This window comes from Amphibalanus amphitrite, unplaced genomic scaffold (assembly GCF_019059575.1).
Source record: "Amphibalanus amphitrite isolate SeventyFive unplaced genomic scaffold, NRLGWU_Aamphi_draft 001471F_arrow, whole genome shotgun sequence".
In the NCBI taxonomy this organism is placed as follows: Eukaryota; Metazoa; Arthropoda; class Thecostraca; order Balanomorpha; family Balanidae; genus Amphibalanus; species Amphibalanus amphitrite.
Window position 1 is genome coordinate 78370 of NW_024882964.1, and position 16724 is coordinate 95093.

General features: G+C 49.4%; 1 protein-coding gene across 1 annotated transcript; it reads left to right on the top strand.

Annotated features, from left to right (window-relative positions):
- The first annotated feature begins 222 nt into the window (after window positions 1–222).
- LOC122373274 (proteasome subunit beta type-5-like) lies at window positions 223–16342 on the top strand. Its single transcript, XM_043351180.1, has 5 exons — window positions 223–567; window positions 14500–14641; window positions 14942–15183; window positions 15647–15851; window positions 16107–16342. The coding sequence occupies exons 1-5, from the start codon at window positions 304–306 to the stop codon at window positions 16232–16234; spliced, it is 981 nt and encodes a 326-aa protein (XP_043207115.1). The 5' UTR covers window positions 223–303; the 3' UTR covers window positions 16235–16342.
- Window positions 16343–16724: the final 382 nt, after the last annotated feature.

Sequence of the window (16724 nt, forward strand, 5' to 3'; positions counted from 1 at the left end):
GTGGTCTGCGCCCCATCGCTCAACTGCTTCAAGGCGAGGCTGGATGCACACTGGTCCCACTTACGATACACCATTCCCTATTCCGATTGATCCTCGACAAGCCAAATACCAGGAGCTCGATGAGATCGGGTACGACAGGCTCTAAGCCTAAAAATCCCGATACCTACCTACCGTAAGGTAAGGTAAGGTATCTTTTGTTGGATGCTTTTTAGGGTCGCTATTACTAACGCTACCAAGTAGTAGCCTTCTGAATTGGCTTGAAACATGCTTCATTGATATAAGATAAACTCTTCGTCTCGGGTTATGTCGAAGTCTCATAGGATGAGGGGCACGGCTGATGGCTGTAGAATTGTCAGCAAAATAGTACCGCCCCTTTTATTTACGCCCAAGCTTGACTGCAAGTCATTCGACAGATTCGGTTCGAACATGGCGCTACAGGCTGTGTGCCGTGTGCCGGTAAAGGCTCATACAAAGCTAGATTTAGCCGAAGATGAAACACTGGAAGATCTGAAGAGTGTATCTTCCATTTTAAATGACCACTGTAGCCTGCAGATCCCTCGGATTAATGTGAGTCTTCGTTATAACATGTTTTTTGTTCGCGCCGCAATTGTCTCATTGTACCGTTCACTTGGTTGTGCTGTAGTTAATGGTATTGTATGCTTTTTATGTTGAATTCAGAAGGATTTTTATGTCAGCTTTCAGAAATGCTCATTATAGAAGCCATAATCTGACAAACCTAAAAAAAGAATGGAGGCAAAGCACCTCGAAGCACTTCACACGTTCATTGGACACTGGAGATGTAGCCTAGGTTTAGGTTTAGGTTTAGATTAATGGACTGTCATTAGACTAGGTCTATTCTTGCGTCCATTTCATTGTCTTGTATCAAGTCTTCATCTTGGGTCTTCAATGACTCGAGCATATGCAGACGAGAGGGAGCGTGGGATACTAAGCACTAAGCCAGGGTATAGAATGCTTGTTTGCGCAGGGGTGTGGGAGCCGGTTTTCTAGCATCTATGTACTTTTCACATTACACATTTAACGTCATATAATTAGCAATCTTGATGATGACCAGATCATGACCATTGACCAGTATTAGTAGCATGGGGGAGTCTCAGAGGCAAAAAGGTGATCTAGCTGATTTTTAAACAAGTTTGTTGATGCAGCTTTGACTGTTTCTTCTGGCAAGCCATTCCAAACATTCACTACTCTGTTGCTGAAAAATTTGGTCCTGAACAAGCGTGCTGACCTCCTCTTCTTCAATTTGAAGCAATGACCCCTCGTTCTATCTTGAGTAGCAACTTCAAAGAACTGGTCTGGATCTACATCTGCTTTTCCCGTCAGGATTTTGAAAGTTTCTATAAGATCACCCCTCAGCATCCTTTCTTTAAAACTTGGAATCTTAAGCTTCTTCAGACGTTCTGAGTATGGCATGGTATTAACTCCTCTGACAAGTTTTGTTGCCCGACGTTGTACTTTCTCAAGTGTTTCAATGTCTTTGGCTGTGTATGGTCCTGCAGCTTGAATGCAATATTCCAAATGTGGTCGGATATACGTTGTGTACAGTATCTTGAAATTGGTTACATCAATTCTGTCAAATGTCATCTTCAGCAGCCTAAGAGCCATCATCCCCTTGTTTGCTGCTTTTTGGCAATGCAATGAGGGCTTTAAACTGTCACTTATGTATACTCCCAAATCCCTCTCTATGCTTGTTTTTTCAATGTCCTTCCTTTCTCCATTCTTTTCTTCCATAAAGTATTTTGTTTTTGTGTTCCTAGATCCACAGTGCATTACCTTGCATTTTGAGAGGTTGAAGGAGAGAAGCCACTCTCTGGACCATTCATTAATGGTTGTTATATCACTCTGAAGAGTTACTGAATCAGTTTTTCCTGTTATCTTCTTGAAAATCTTAGTGTCATCTGCAAACATTTTTATCTCGCTTGACACCAGATTCGGTAGTTCATTCACATATAATATGAACAGAACTGGCCCCAAAACTGAACCCTGGGGTACTCCACTGTCCACTTCACACCAACTAGAATGTCCTGATCTGACAACTACTTGCTGTTTGCGGCCACATATAAATGAGCTAATCCATTCATTGACACTCCCTTGTATTCCATATCTCTTGAGTTTCATCAGAAGTCTTCTGTGAGGCACGCTATCGAAAGCCTTTTGAAAGTCAAGATATACAATATCCATACAGTTTCCTTCATCTACACTCCTTGTCCATTGTTCAAGAGCTTCCAATAAATTTGTTTGGCATGACTTGTTTGATCTGAACCCATGCTGGTGTTTGGAGAGCAGGTCATTTCTATGAAGATGGGCTGCTATTTGTCTTTTCACTATTTTTTCCATAACCTTGCAAGCTTGACTTGTCAAACTGATTGGTCTGTAATTGTTTGGTTTTGTCTTTGGACCTTTCTTGTGGATTGGGATTATCTTGGCTCTTTTCCAGTCTTCAGGTAAGTTACCTTCCTCCAGTGTCTTGTTAAACAATGTTAACAATGGAAAGGCTAAAGTTGCAGCACACTTTTTCAGCACGATGCTTGGTATATTGTCAGGACCCATTGCTTTATTTTCCTTCAGTTGTTCAAGCTCTTCCCTCACTTCTTTGAAGGTAATGTGAATATCTTGTAGTGGCTCGTCATACTGTTGTTCAGGGAAAGAGGGAAGTGTGTCGTCGGGTTCCTTCACAAACACTGATTTGAAGAAGGATTGCAGAACTTCTGCTGCCTCACTATCTGATTCTGTCTGAGAGTCACCTAGCTCAAGAACTTGAATGACAGGTTTCACCCTTTGCTGTGTTCTTACATATCTATGAAGTTTCTTTGGGTCTAGTTTAAGATTTTTTACTAGATCATGTTCATAAGCATGCCTTGCGGTCCTGATGACACTCGATGTTCTATTTCTTTGAGAGGCATACTTCTTATAGTCATCTATAGACTTTGTTTTACAATATTGTTTCCATGAGGCATGCTTCTTTTTAATCTCTCTGGTGAGTTTATTGCTCCACCATGGTGCAGAGGGTTTGGTCTTCTTGTGGTTCTTAATGGGTACAAATGAGTCGATAGCTGTTACTATGGCTTTCTTAATTTCTTGCCACATGTCTTCTACTCCTGCATAATTGAGAAAGCTCCAATCTGTTAAGTTCAATGCTTCACTCATGCCGTCGAAATTGGCTTTCTGATAATTGTATCGTTTCTCTGAGCTTGTCTCTGCCATTTCACTTACAGAGGCTCGAAATGTGAAGTCCCACAACAACACTGCATGGTCGCTTTTACCAAGCGGTTCACAAATGTCTATGCTTTCTATCATGCTTTGGTCATTTGTGAAGACTAGGTCCAAAAGGGATGGGGCTTGTCCTTCCCTAAAGCGTGTTGGACTTTTCACATGCTGGTACAGGTACAAGTCTTGTACTGTTTCTAGAAACCTTGAAGGATCAGAGTTTTCTGTACCATCATATGTTCCAATCTCCCAATTAATTCCACCATAGTTAAAATCACCCATGATCATAACATTTCTGCAAGAAATTCCGACGTCTTGAGTTTTCCTGAACAAATCATTTAACATATCATTTTGCTCCCTTGAGTTTCTTGGAGCTCTGTAACAGACGCCCACAAGTAACTTTTCATATCTTGCTAAACGTAAGGAGCACCAAACTGCTTCACCAAAGGGATGCTCATTCAACTCCTTACATTCCACCACTTCAAATTTTTCATGAACTAAAATTAATATACCACCTCCAGACTGACCTAATGGCCTGTCCTTACGGAATGCCGGATGGTACCCTTGTACAGCGAATTCCACCTTCTCCCAAATTTCAGTGATGCCCACAATATCAGGCTGAATTATATCAATTCTCCCTTGAAGTTCACTATGCTTGTTACTCAAACAATTTGCATTTGTGTACAGACACTTCAATTTACTGAACCTTTCTCTAGGCCTGCTTGGATCACACTCTGCTTGCCCATGGTGCCTCCTCCTTTCGGATGATTGTTCCTCGAAAAATGCAATGTGTATCTTTCCCTTTTTGTTCCAGTTCCTTTCGCAAGTTACGCTGTTTTTCCCTCTCATCTCGTGGAAGATCTTTTGTGATGTATGTGTTGACAAAGCCAAGTTCCTTCAGTTCAAACCTTTTTCTGTACATAACCTCTACTTGTTCACTTCGTTCAAGTGTAACCAGCAAGAGCCGAGGCTTCAAGTCTGCTCCTTCATACCTTCCTAGTCTTGTGACACGTACTACTTTCACAGGGTTGTTCTCCCTTAGCAGAGTTGAAATCATGGTTGTCACCACTTTTGTGTCTTCTTCCTTCCTCTGTTCTGGGTTCTTTGCTTTGCTTTCTGTAATGTTGTGTATGATGATATTTTTCTTTCTTTCTTCATCCACCTTACTTTCCATCATCTTCACCACCCTGTCTGTTGTGTTCTTCATCTCAGCTGAAATGATAGGAAGACTTTATGTGGCCTTCTGGTTTTCCTGCACTGCCTTTCCTAGCACATCGATGCTACACCCAACTGTCTGTTCCACCCGGTCTATTCTGCTCTGCTGAGCCCGCATCATGTGATCATGTTCACTGCTTAGGCTTTTTACTACTTCTTGGTTGCTTTGAGTCACTATGCCTTCCATTTTGGTTACAGCTGAATGCACAGCTTCTTTTACCCTTTCTTCTATCATGTTCTCAATCCTTGTCGTGCAGGATAGCATAGTTTCCTCTATATGCTGTTCTTGCTTTAGCTGTTTTTCTACCATCTGTTCTAGCTCAAGAAGTACTTTTTGTTGACGTACGTCTTCTTCTTTAGCTTTCTCTGTCACTAGTGACCTCATCATTGGCAAGTGTTTCCTGCAGAAGGAACATATCCAGACTAGTTTGGCATCCTTAAGTAGCTTGTAAACCTCTTCTTCAATTTCCTGACAAGATGGATGGTACCACTCCAGGCAGATATCGCAGGCAATGCCACCTACTGAGTCATTGAGAACTTCCTGCCCACATCTCTCATGTTCATTTCCTTTGCAGGTGTACTTGATCTGACCTTTCTCGGGTTTACTTTTGACTTTCATTCCTTGAGAGCTCACAATGGAATCTCCTTTTTCACTTGCATCACACTTTTTTCCTTTTTTGGTCCTTGATCTTGCTTTCCTCACTACTTTCCAATCTCCTTTTCTTTCTTCATCGCTGCTACCAATGGTGTTGTCATTGTGAAAAATGGAGTCTTTTGGAATTTTATTAGTTGAGATTTTAACCCCTCTTTCCATAGTAACCTTACCTCTAAGTCTTCTCAGTGTTATCTTTGATAGCTTGAATTACTTTGAACTCACCAAATCTACCATAAGATCCTAGGTACCTTTGCTTAAATTTCACAAATTATTTCAGGTGCATTGGATGAGGAAGCTATCTGAAAAGACATGTGCATCAATAACTGTTGCACTTTGAGTCTGTTCTTTCTTAGCTTTGTCTTACTATGTTTATTGTCAGAAATTGTTTGTGATGTACCTACCTATATCTGGTGGTTTGCTTTTTAGGGTGGAATCTGAAAACAGAACACCTGGGGCAATTTGTTCAAGACTCTTGAAATTTGCTTGTACAAATCACTGAAAAATAGCTCACTTTTAACATGGGGTTTGAACTGGAATAGCAGTTTCGTAGCTTGAGCTGAGACTAGCAGAAATCAGGAGCTTTTACAGCCCAACAATCATCCTAGACAAAGACATTCAATTGAATTGCACTGTTTTGTCGTTTGTGGACTTGAAACAATGTCTTCTTAGCAATAATGTGTGCCTTGCTGGGGAATGCAGCCATGTCATCATTAGCCAAGCAGCATGCTGCTTACAGCCAATGCAGCTGATGCTTAGGTTTCAAAGCTGCGAAATATGATTGGTCAACGTGTAATAAGCCTCAGGGTCCAACATCATTATTTGTAGAATATAGTTCTTCCTATATCAAAACATAGAAAATAATCCTTTTTACAAAAAAGGTTTTATAATTTTCTGCTGAGTTTGATCATAAAAAAATCAAAAATCCATTGCAAAAAACTAATCTCAGGAAAGTTAACTATGCCCTTTAAACAGGAAGCTATGAACTATGCCCTTTAAACAAGAAGCTATGGCATGGTTATCTGGTGTTTCTTTTATCATGGATGTTAGGTTAAGAACACTTGCCAATCCTATTGGTTGCAAGAGAAGTGCCAGTAGCTATAATGAATCCAAACCAAGTCCATCTTGCATTAGCTCATGGCTTAGGTCTTCCTTAAAAGTGTTAAAGTTTATATTTCTTTAGGACTTTGTGTTTTGGGGTCTAAATTTTTTAATTGTTTGAAGTATTCAACTGAAATTTAACATTTGAAATATTTGAAAATGCTGGAGCACACCTAGCGCCATAATATAAGTATAACTATGTGCAATCAGAGCTACCTCAGTTAGGGTAGGTAATTTTGTATTGTGTAGTTTAGGGTAATTTAAGAGTTCAGTAGGCGGAACTATGGTCAAGCGTACCCATTTTCGGGAACGCATTTTCGTTCCCATGTTTGGGAACGATAAACCCAAATATGGGAACGCCATGTAGGAATTATTTAAAACAAGAAAAAGAACCGTTAAATGACGTCCAAAAAATATAAAACGATCGTGAACCGCCTGATATTTGTCTCAATATTGTTGGGAAAGAGTTTGATATTGTAAGGCCCATCGTAGTTTCAAATCGTTCCCCTGTTCTAAAGCAGTCCATCATCCGGGCCGCGAACCCAAATTTGGGAACGCTCTCGTACACTGGCGCTGCAAGCGTTCCTTATTATGGGAACGGCGTACCCAAAATTGGGAACGATTTCACCGACGCCTTTCAGGGGCTCTTTTCATTAACAAGCATCATGTCCAACGCCGCAAATTATTGTTAAGCAACAATCATCAGATGGCCTTTCCGGCAAGACCGTCGCATGTTTCGCCCGGTCTTCTGCGCTTTTATTCCCGTCGATCTCGCAGCGGGCACGCCCCCCTCTGCAGGATTACGTAATTCACAACGCTCAGCGATGTTCAACAAGGTCTTCCATACCTATATCCACCGTCCGCGCCGAGGGTGGAGACATGTCAAGCACCTGTCTGTTTATCACCGATAGTTGACGAGCACAAGGAAGTATCCAAAAATGGGAACGCTGAATATGTTACACCCTCAAAACACCTAGTCCCATGGAAAATCTAGTTTTTTCCTTTCTTAATGAGTGTAAGTGGCAAAAGGCCTGGTAGGATGGGCACGAGGAATGATCGAAATCAGCATAAAAATTATAAATAAGCCACACAGAGCGACCTATATAAGAGAAATTCCCCCAAAACGATCATGCTTAGAAACACGGAAGACAAAAACCACGCTCATGACGCTCCTTATAAAACAATGCTAAACAGCTAGTGTGGCACGGCTGAGAGTAGCCGGTCGCCACTTGAACCTCTAGCAGTGTATACCGCTAGTAGTCCACCTCTCGTTGTGAGAGGGAGTGAAAGGATTGTCAAGGCAGAGACTACCATCCGCCACCGTCGGCACCACACAACTCCAAGGGAGGAGGAGACTCCCGATGTGGGCCCGTGTCGGTAGCTCTGAGCTTGACTAGGATGAACGAGTTACCGATCGTGGATCGTACTGATTTATTGAACAAAAATTGGCACACTATATTTCTAGCAAGGCTACCTTGCATAGGTAGTTTCAGCGTCTAAATGGTAATATTACAAATTCCAGTGACAGTTGGACAAAGAAAAATTACTCCACACCTGCGCTCCTAGATTACCCTCTTAAGGCGTGACAATACAACAGCTACGGTTACAAGAGATAACATATAAGGCAGAAAACAATCACAAGACATATGTGTCAATCAATCACTGACATCTGCGTGCATCAAAAGGATTTACTAGTTTACGACGCCGCCGCTGGGTTGCACACGCTACGGCGCCGTCGCTAGCAACGGAGCGCTGTTGCACCCGCTACAGTATACCCCCTCCCTAGACACGTCACTGGGGAACGGAGAGGAACGTGACGTGTCGGAACCGGAGAGGCGGGCGGACTTCTCTACCGGAGCGGGTACGGAGGGCAGGGCGGAGCGGAGGCGCCGCCGGCATGGCACCAGGCGGGCACGGCGAGCCGGCCGCCGCCGCTGACTGACAGTCGGCAGGGGAGAGCGCAGGAGGACCGTCGGCAGGGGAGGGCGCAGGAGGTACAGGGACCGCAGTGGACGGAACGGACTCGATGGGTCGGCGTGGAGTCTTGGATGGGAGTAGGAGCTTAGGTCCCGAACCTGGCACCGCAGTGTTGGGGCCCGGCGCGTCACGGGGCGGGTCGCAATAATTCGGAGTAGCAGTCGGCGCATCAAGAAAGGCGGGTTTGACACGGTCCAGCGAGACAGTATCATTACGACCGTTACGGAACACGGTGACAGTCTTGGTTGAACGGCGCACCACACGAAAGGGACCGTCATACGGCGGCGTCAGCGGTGGGCGAGAGGAGTCTCGCCGAATGAAAACATGCTGACAGTCCAGCAGCTCACTCGGCACAAACACAGGCGCGGAGGACGGAGATCGAGGGGCCGCCGGTCGAATCCGGCGCATGGCCCGGCGCAGCTCGTCCACGTAGGACGCCGGATCCAGGTGCGTCGGACCTGACGCAGCAGAGACGAGTTCGCCCGGAAGGCGCAGAGGCTGTCCGTAGACGAGCTCCGCCGGCGTGCAGCCCAGGTCTTCCTTCAGCGCCGACCGGATGCCGAGAAGAGCCATGGGCAGGAGGTCGGTCCAGCGGACCGGCGGATCAGCCGCACGCAGCGCAGTCTTCAGCTGACGGTGGAAACGTTCCACCAGACCGTTGCTCTGCGGATGGTAACTGGTGGTGCGAATGCGGTGGCAGCCGAGGATCTGCGACAGGTGGTCCCACAGGTTGGACTCAAACTGTGCACCACGGTCAGTAGTGACGCAGGACGGCACGCCGTAACGGGCCACCCATCCGGAGACGAACGCGCGGGCGACTGTCACTGCACGAATGTCCGGCAAGGGCAGCGCCTCTGCCCAGCGCGTGAACCGATCCACACAGGTGAGCAGGTACTGGTTACCGTCCGACGGGGGCAACGGACCCACGAGGTCGATGTGCACGTGGTCAAACCGTGCCGCCGGCAGCGGAAATGGTTGCACTGGGGTACGCGTGTGACGCTGCACTTTAGCCCGCTGACACTGGAGACACGCACGCGTCCACGTCGCGACGTCACGGTTCATACCGGGCCACACAAATCGCTGGGCGACGAGATGCTGGGTGCCACGGACGCCCGGGTGTGACAGGCTGTGCAAAAGTCGGAAGTAGGGTCGCCGGAGGTCCTCTGGCAGCAGTGGCCGAGGGCGACCTGTAGATTCGTCCACCAGCAGCGTTGAACCACTGGGCAGCTCGACGGAGCGCAGGCGGAGGGAGTGACGAGTGGCGACGAACGCCTGGAGCTCCCGATCGGTCTGCTGGGCCGTCGCCAGAGTCTCGAAGTCGTCCAGGGGTGGTCGAGGTTCGGAGAGCACGGTCGTGATCCGAGAGAGCGCGTCCGCCACTACGTTGTTCCGTCCGGGAACGTGACGGACGTCAGTAGTAAACTGGCTGACGAAGTCCAGGTGACGAGTTTCGCGAGGAGCGTGACGATCGGAGCTGCACCCCACAGCCGACACCAGGGGTCGATGGTCCGTGAACAGGATGAACTCCCGGCCCTCGACACTGTGGCGGAAGTGCCGGATGGCGAGGTAGCAGGCCAGCAGCTCGCGCCCGAAAGTGCTGTAGCGCGTTTCGGCAGGCTTGAGCGTCTTGGAGAAGTAGGACAGCGGTGTCCAGCAGCCGTCCACGAACTGTTGGAGGACCGCGCCGACGCCGACATCCGAGGCATCCACTTGGATGCTGAGTGGTGCACCTGGCAGAGGGTGTGCCAGTCGGGTGGTGTCCGCCAGGCGCGCCTTGACGGCGGTGAAGGTCGACTGGGCCTCGTCAGTCCAACGGACGGGCCGAGCGCTCTTGGCGTTGCGTTGTGTGATCAGCCGGTGCAGAGGGCGAAGCAGGGCGGCGGCGTCGGGCATGAATCGGTGGTAAAACGTTACCATTCCGATGAAACGCCGAAGGTCGCGCTCGGTGCGAGGCAGCGGGAAGTCCCGGACGGCTGCCACCCGGTCCGGCAGTGGGGCGATGCCGTCACAGTTGACGTCGTGTCCCAGAAAGTTCAGCCGCGGAACGCCGAAGACGCATTTGTGGACGTTCAGTACCACGCCGTACGCGTCCAGCTGTTGGATCACTTTTCGCACGTGTCCGATGTGCTCCGTCTCCGACGAGCTCGCGATCAGTATGTCATCGACATATGCGAAACAGTGGGTGCAGTCGCGCAAGACCTCGTCAATAAAGCGTTGGAAGGTCTGGCCGGCATTACGCAGGCCGAAGGGCATGCGGACCATTTCCCACAGGCCGAAGGGTGTGGTGATAGCGGTCTTCGGCACGTCGGACGGCTCCACGGGTATCTGGTTGTAGGCCCGGTGGAGGTCGAGTTTGGTGAAGATGGAGCAGCCGTGTAGCTGAGAGGCGAAGTCCTGGAGGTACGGGAGAGGGTACCGGTCGGGGACGGTGGCAGCGTTGAGAGCCCGGTAATCCCCGCACGGGCGCCACTCGCCAGGAGTGGCCTTCGGTTCCAGGTGGAGCGGCGCAGCCCAACTGCTCTGTGACGGGCGGATGACGCCGAGCCGGTAGAGCTTGTCGAACTCTCGGCGAGCGACAGCAAGCCGGTCAGGAGCGAGACGGCGAGGGCGTGACTTCCGGGGCGGGCCCGTGGTGACGATATGATGCGTCACCGAATGGCGTACCGGAAGCGGACGGGAGGTGTCGGCCGTGACGCCCGGGAACTCCGCCAGCATCGACTGGTAGGGCGAGGCAGTGGGTCGGAGACCCAAAGAGGACACTACTGCAGTGGTGCCCCTCGCTCTGACAGTTCCATTGTCCTCACACAGCGTGCACCTCCTCACATCCACCGAGAGGTGGTGATGGGCCAGAAAGTCGGCGCCGAGGATGGGCACGCCGACTTTGGCCACCACAAAACGCCACGGCAGAGGCGAGCCACCATCCAAAGTCACACAGTGGTCAAACAGACCGATGACCGGCACGCTGGAGCCATTGGCCGCGGTCAGTCGGGGAGCCTGTCCGGCGGCTAGCACTGCGCCGCGCGGGAGCGCGTGAGGAGGCAGGGCACTCACTTGGGCCCCAGTGTCTATCAAGAATCGGCAGTTTAATTTAGTATCGTGCACATAAAAGAGCGGCGCCAAGTCCGGTGTCGGGCCTGATGCGGGAGGCGCAGGCCGGCTCAGGCCTCCGAGTTTCCCGCCGGCGTCCACGCACACGGCCCAGTGCACTTTCGGGCCCGCGCTCCGTATGTGCGGTGGTACCAGCAGTAATCCTCCCGCCCGTCGCGGGAGGGCGAGGCTGACCGGGAGCCACGCCTAGGCGTTCCTGGCCGCGAGCGGCGACCAGCAACTGCCCCCTCCAACCGCCGATGGGAGGTGTCCAGCCGGCTGATGACGGCGGACAGGGAAGCGATGGCGGCAGCCAGATCTCCGTCCCCAGTCGTGGCCGCAGGAGCCGGGCTGGAGTTCGCACCTACGGCGGAGACGGCGCCAGTGGGCCGAGACGCCTCCAGGAAGCGGTCAGCCGCCTCTGCAAGCTCTGCCAGCGAAGTGGCCTCCGGCAGGAGCGAGAGAGCGGCGCGGGCGGACTGCGGCAGCCGCTGGAGGAACAGGGTCCTCAGTAGGCCACTGTCCACCGATGAGTCGCCAGCCGTTGAAAGTTGTCCTCTCATATCGCGAAGAAGCTGGGAAGGCGACCTGTCGCCGAGCTGTTGATGCCGGAGCAGGGCCTCGAGGCGGCTGGCACGGGACTGGGCGAGGCGCTGGCGGAGGGCAGTGCACAGCCCGTCGAAGTCTCCTGGTGCACTGACGATAACGTCCCGTACTTGGGCCGCCACGTTGGTAGGCAGATTTGCCACCAGCAGCTTGAACTTTGTGACGGGATCGGCAATGCCAGCCACGTCGAACGCACATTCCACTTGGAGCAGCCAGAGGTCCGCCTCGTCCGGGGCAAACGCCGGCAGTCTGAATGAAGCAAGCGGTCGCGCCCGCTCGTCCGATGCAGCCGTGGTGGCAGGAGTGTCGGCCGACGCAGCCTCCTGCGAGGTGTCGCCCTCCATCACGGGCATGGTGTACACGTCACCGTACCGCGCCGCGTCCCCGGACCGGCAACTCGTCTGCCCACTGCGCTCGCTGCGCTACCGTGGTCCGGGGGTTAACACTGTACACTGAGAGCCCGAGACGACGCACTGCTCCTCCCGGACCTGGCCGCTGCCCACTACGCTCGCTGCGTTACAGAGGTCCGGGAAGGCATCACAATCCGCTGGCGTGTTGATGGCGTACCCCCAGTCAGCGGCGAATCCTGCGTGCCGCGGCGAATCCTGCGTGCCTTGGGGGTCCGCGCCGCAGCGAGAGAAGGTGGAAGTCCGAAAGTGGCCGTCTGGCAGGTGAGCAGGCCAGTAGTGGTCCGTACCACAGCGGGGCCAGTGAGACGGCCAGGAGTAAGTGTCTGGCAGGTGAGTCCAGAGTCGGGTGTCACCAATGTGGCACGGCTGAGAGTAGCCGGTCGCCACTTGAACCTCTAGCAGTGTATACCGCTAGTAGTCCACCTCTCGTTGTGAGAGGGAGTGAAAGGATTGTCAAGGCAGAGACTACCATCCGCCACCGTCGGCACCACACAACTCCAAGGGAGGAGGAGACTCCCGATGTGGGCCCGTGTCGGTAGCTCTGAGCTTGACTAGGATGAACGAGTTACCGATCGTGGATCGTACTGATTTATTGAACAAAAATTGGCACACTATATTTCTAGCAAGGCTACCTTGCATAGGTAGTTTCAGCGTCTAAATGGTAATATTACAAATTCCAGTGACAGTTGGACAAAGAAAAATTACTCCACACCTGCGCTCCTAGATTACCCTCTTAAGGCGTGACAATACAACAGCTACGGTTACAAGAGATAACATATAAGGCAGAAAACAATCACAAGACATATGTGTCAATCAATCACTGACATCTGCGTGCATCAAAAGGATTTACTAGTTTACGACGCCGCCGCTGGGTTGCACACGCTACGGCGCCGTCGCTAGCAACGGAGCGCTGTTGCACCCGCTACACTAGCATCCAAATAAAATATGTCTTTCCGGGCTGATAAAATACAGCTGAATAATTTTAAACCACTGAAACTGAGTTTACAACAGTAGTTCGGTAAAATCACTGACGTTCCACGCGGTCGTGCGCCCCGAGACCAAAAGTCAACAATATTACCTCGGGACTGTCCGCGTGTTCGCTTGCATATGTCAGCATCTGGTGTCGCTAGTATGAAACTTCATAACCAGGCGAAAATTATTATACTTGACCTCAAAATGTAAAAAACGCTTCATTTTCCTTTAAATTGCATGTTAAATGTAGTATAACCCATGTTTTCACCATTCCGTCATTTTAAAAAAATCATTAAAAATATCATTCGACGGTCAATTTCCTTGTTCAACGGTCAGATTAAAGATAATTTTATAGAGATTCAGTAGATACTTAAATTAGCGTGCACTTTTTTGAGACGTGATGCACTTATGAGTTTTAGTGGGCGAACGGCCGAAAAATTACCTTCCGTTCCCGTAAATGGGAACGCCCGTTCCCATATTTGGGAACTCTGTTCCCAAAAATGGGAACGTTCCTATATTTGGGTACTCATGACCATAGTTCCACCTACTGAGTTAATTTTTATTAAAATCACATGTGTTAATTTTTTTATCTGATATCTGGGAATGTATCCCAATTGTTTAAAATAACTAGTTGTTTGCATGCTGTTTAAAAGCCGTCAGTAATATGGTTGATTCATGATCCATTGTGTTATATGGTCAGGTAAGTATTACAAGAATGTAGCTAAAACACTTTACAGCAGTCAGCACTTACCACATGTATTGGATATTGAGGATAGCCTGTGCTGTTTTTATTTAGAGAAATTTATTCATGTGCATTTTATGGTTGCCACCTGTCAGGAAATTCTCACCTGGTAGCAGTGCAGTGACAAGATATGTAGTGTTTCAGCTAAGTCATTGTTGTTTTTGGTGTGCCAACAAATTATTTCACTGAGCATAATCAAAGGAATGGTTAACCTTAAGATAAACTTTTCTTGAAGTTTGGGGTTTATCCTTATTTTAAATAGTTACTTGAGCAGCACTCCTCTGATTCACTGGGTCAGGGAAATTGGGATAGCCCCAGCTGACATTTCTCAGATGAATAAGAACAGGGCCACCAAGGGTATAACATGATAGGGACTAGGGAGCATGTGCTCCATGCAGACAATGGTGCCTTGCACTGCCAAGTTGAATACATAGAACCATAAGGTCCTTAGTGATTACACTGAACCAAAGATGACACAATTTATCATGTTGCAATGCTGTTCTTAATTTCAGGGACTGGAAAACTTCCTAACAGACGAGAATGGGAAGGAGATGAAGATTCACTTCGCCCATGGTACGACCACCCTGGCATTCAAGTACAATGGTGGAGTCATCGTCTGTGCAGACTCAAGAGCCACAGGAGGCAACTATATTGGTAAGACCTGTAAATTGCATACGTTTTTGATGGAAGAATGCTTTAATCACTCCACTCGGTGGTTTTACCTCATTTGGGTTTTATTGATCATAAACTTAGGCAGGGTTTGCCCCATTCAGCAAGCAAACAGTGTCTGCTTGAGGACAAGCATCTGCATCAACTACATGCTTGTTCACAATTTTGCAAGCCTTTCACAACACTATTTGATTTAACATATGAAAAGGTTTGGTGATATTCAAATAAAATACCTATTTCCCACATCACTGCTGACCGCTCCTTCCCGCTCGTCACGTCCTGCAGCCTCGCAGGAGGTGCGTAAGATCATCCCGATCAACGACTACCTGCTGGGCACGATGGCCGGCGGCGCGGCCGACTGCACCTACTGGGAGCGCGTGCTGGCCAAGCAGTGCCGCATCTACGAGCTGCGCAACCGCGAGCGGATCAGCGTGGCGGCCGCCTCCAAGCTGCTGGCCAACATGGTCTACAACTACAAGGGCATGGGACTCTCCATGGGTGTCATGATCGTCGGCTGGGACAAGCGCGTGAGTTCCCCCGATACGGGTGGGTGTGATCGTCTCTGTAGTTTAAGGATTCACATGATGCTGCCTTATGTTGCTAAATGCACCCATGCATTATTTTGCCATCAAAGATCATCACATTATAATTCTGCCATGAAGCACAATCCTTCATGGAACCTGACTGCCAGTAGAGTTGTGCCGTCCTTGATCTTGCTTCCACGTCCTGTCGCCGCCCACGCGCTAACACGAGTGACCCCGTGTCGATCCCCTCCATCGTCTGTTGACTGGGAGTCTCCTCTCCATTGACTATTTCTGCCATATAAAGGCAAAACATATTATGTTCGGGTGACCTCTGACCTGAGGTAATGGGCCTCTGACCCGACATAATGGTTTTTCCTTTGCACGGCAGATTTATTAGCCATGTGTACAATGGTCATATGCCATGTGTTTGCCCGTGTGTACTAAACTGTTACCGCTCGTCGGTCAGGGGCCCGGCCTGTACTACGTGGACACAGACGGCACGCGCACGCCGGGCCGCCTGTTCTCTGTCGGCTCCGGCTCGCTGTTTGCGTACGGCGTGCTGGACGCCGGCTACCGACCCGACCTGACCGACCAGGAGGCGTACGACCTGGGCCGGCGCGCCATCTACCACGCCACATACCGCGACGCAGCCTCCGGAGGCATTATCCGAGGTGAGCCGGCCGACGAGATCACGGGAGAGTTTACTGTACCCGTTACTTCCTATGTACAGTGTACACTACTGTACCACATCATCATCATCACTACTAACCACATAATCATGATAGTTAGCGATTTACGAGTAAAATCACTTTTCATGAACTTTTTTTGGTGGTCGTATTTAATCGCTGGCCTGGAAACTCGTGAGACGGTCGATTGAACATTCTCACGCTGATTGGCTGACCACGTGCATTCCCCACCACCACCAGTGTTCCACATGAAGGAGTCCGGCTGGGAGCGGATCACGGAGGAGGACTGCAAGGACCTGCACGAGCGCTACGCCGCCGAAAAACCCGAAACGTCGCGGCCCTCGGACGAGAAGTACGGCGTGCTGTGAATCCCCGCGCTGGTGGCGCCGCCCGGCGGACTGAGCGGGAAGCTGAACTTGGCTTGGCACTCACTGTGGCGCTAGCGTATTTGTGATTCAATACACTCGTGACGTTGTTTTGCGTTCTTTGAGTCTGAAAGGGGCGATTATGATGGGAAGGGTAGTGGAACATGAGATGTTTCACGACTGAAAAATTAAAGGTAATTTTTATCATCATAGTTGAGTTCTTCTCGTAGCATTGTCGCTTGTTAAAGACATATTTTAAGCCCTCATAGTATTTTGTTACGATGTTTTTAATCGCAACAATTTATGTGCGATAGTAAGCGTTTCAGCGCCTGATATAACTGCTAGGTAAAATATATCACCTGCGATCGTGCCACAGTCGAGTTGTCGCCTTACCTTTTTCAGTTACGAAGATTATTATTGGAGTGCAGAGTGTGCGTTTTTTTCGGGAATATGATGCAACAACGGTTCAAAATACTTTCTATTGAGTTTTTTT

What these genes read in the sequence shown, in the direction of transcription:
- LOC122373274 (XM_043351180.1), top strand. Translation starts at nt 304, where the DNA reads ATGTCGAAGTCTCATAGGATGAGGGGCACGGCTGATGGCTGTAGAATT. An exon ending in CACAGGAGGCAACTATATTG is followed by an intron (nt 14,642 to 14,941) that starts GTAAGACCTGTA and finishes CACGTCCTGCAG; the next exon opens with CCTCGCAGGAGGTGCGTAAG. An exon ending in CTCCGGAGGCATTATCCGAG is followed by an intron (nt 15,852 to 16,106) that starts GTGAGCCGGCCG and finishes CACCACCACCAG; the next exon opens with TGTTCCACATGAAGGAGTCC.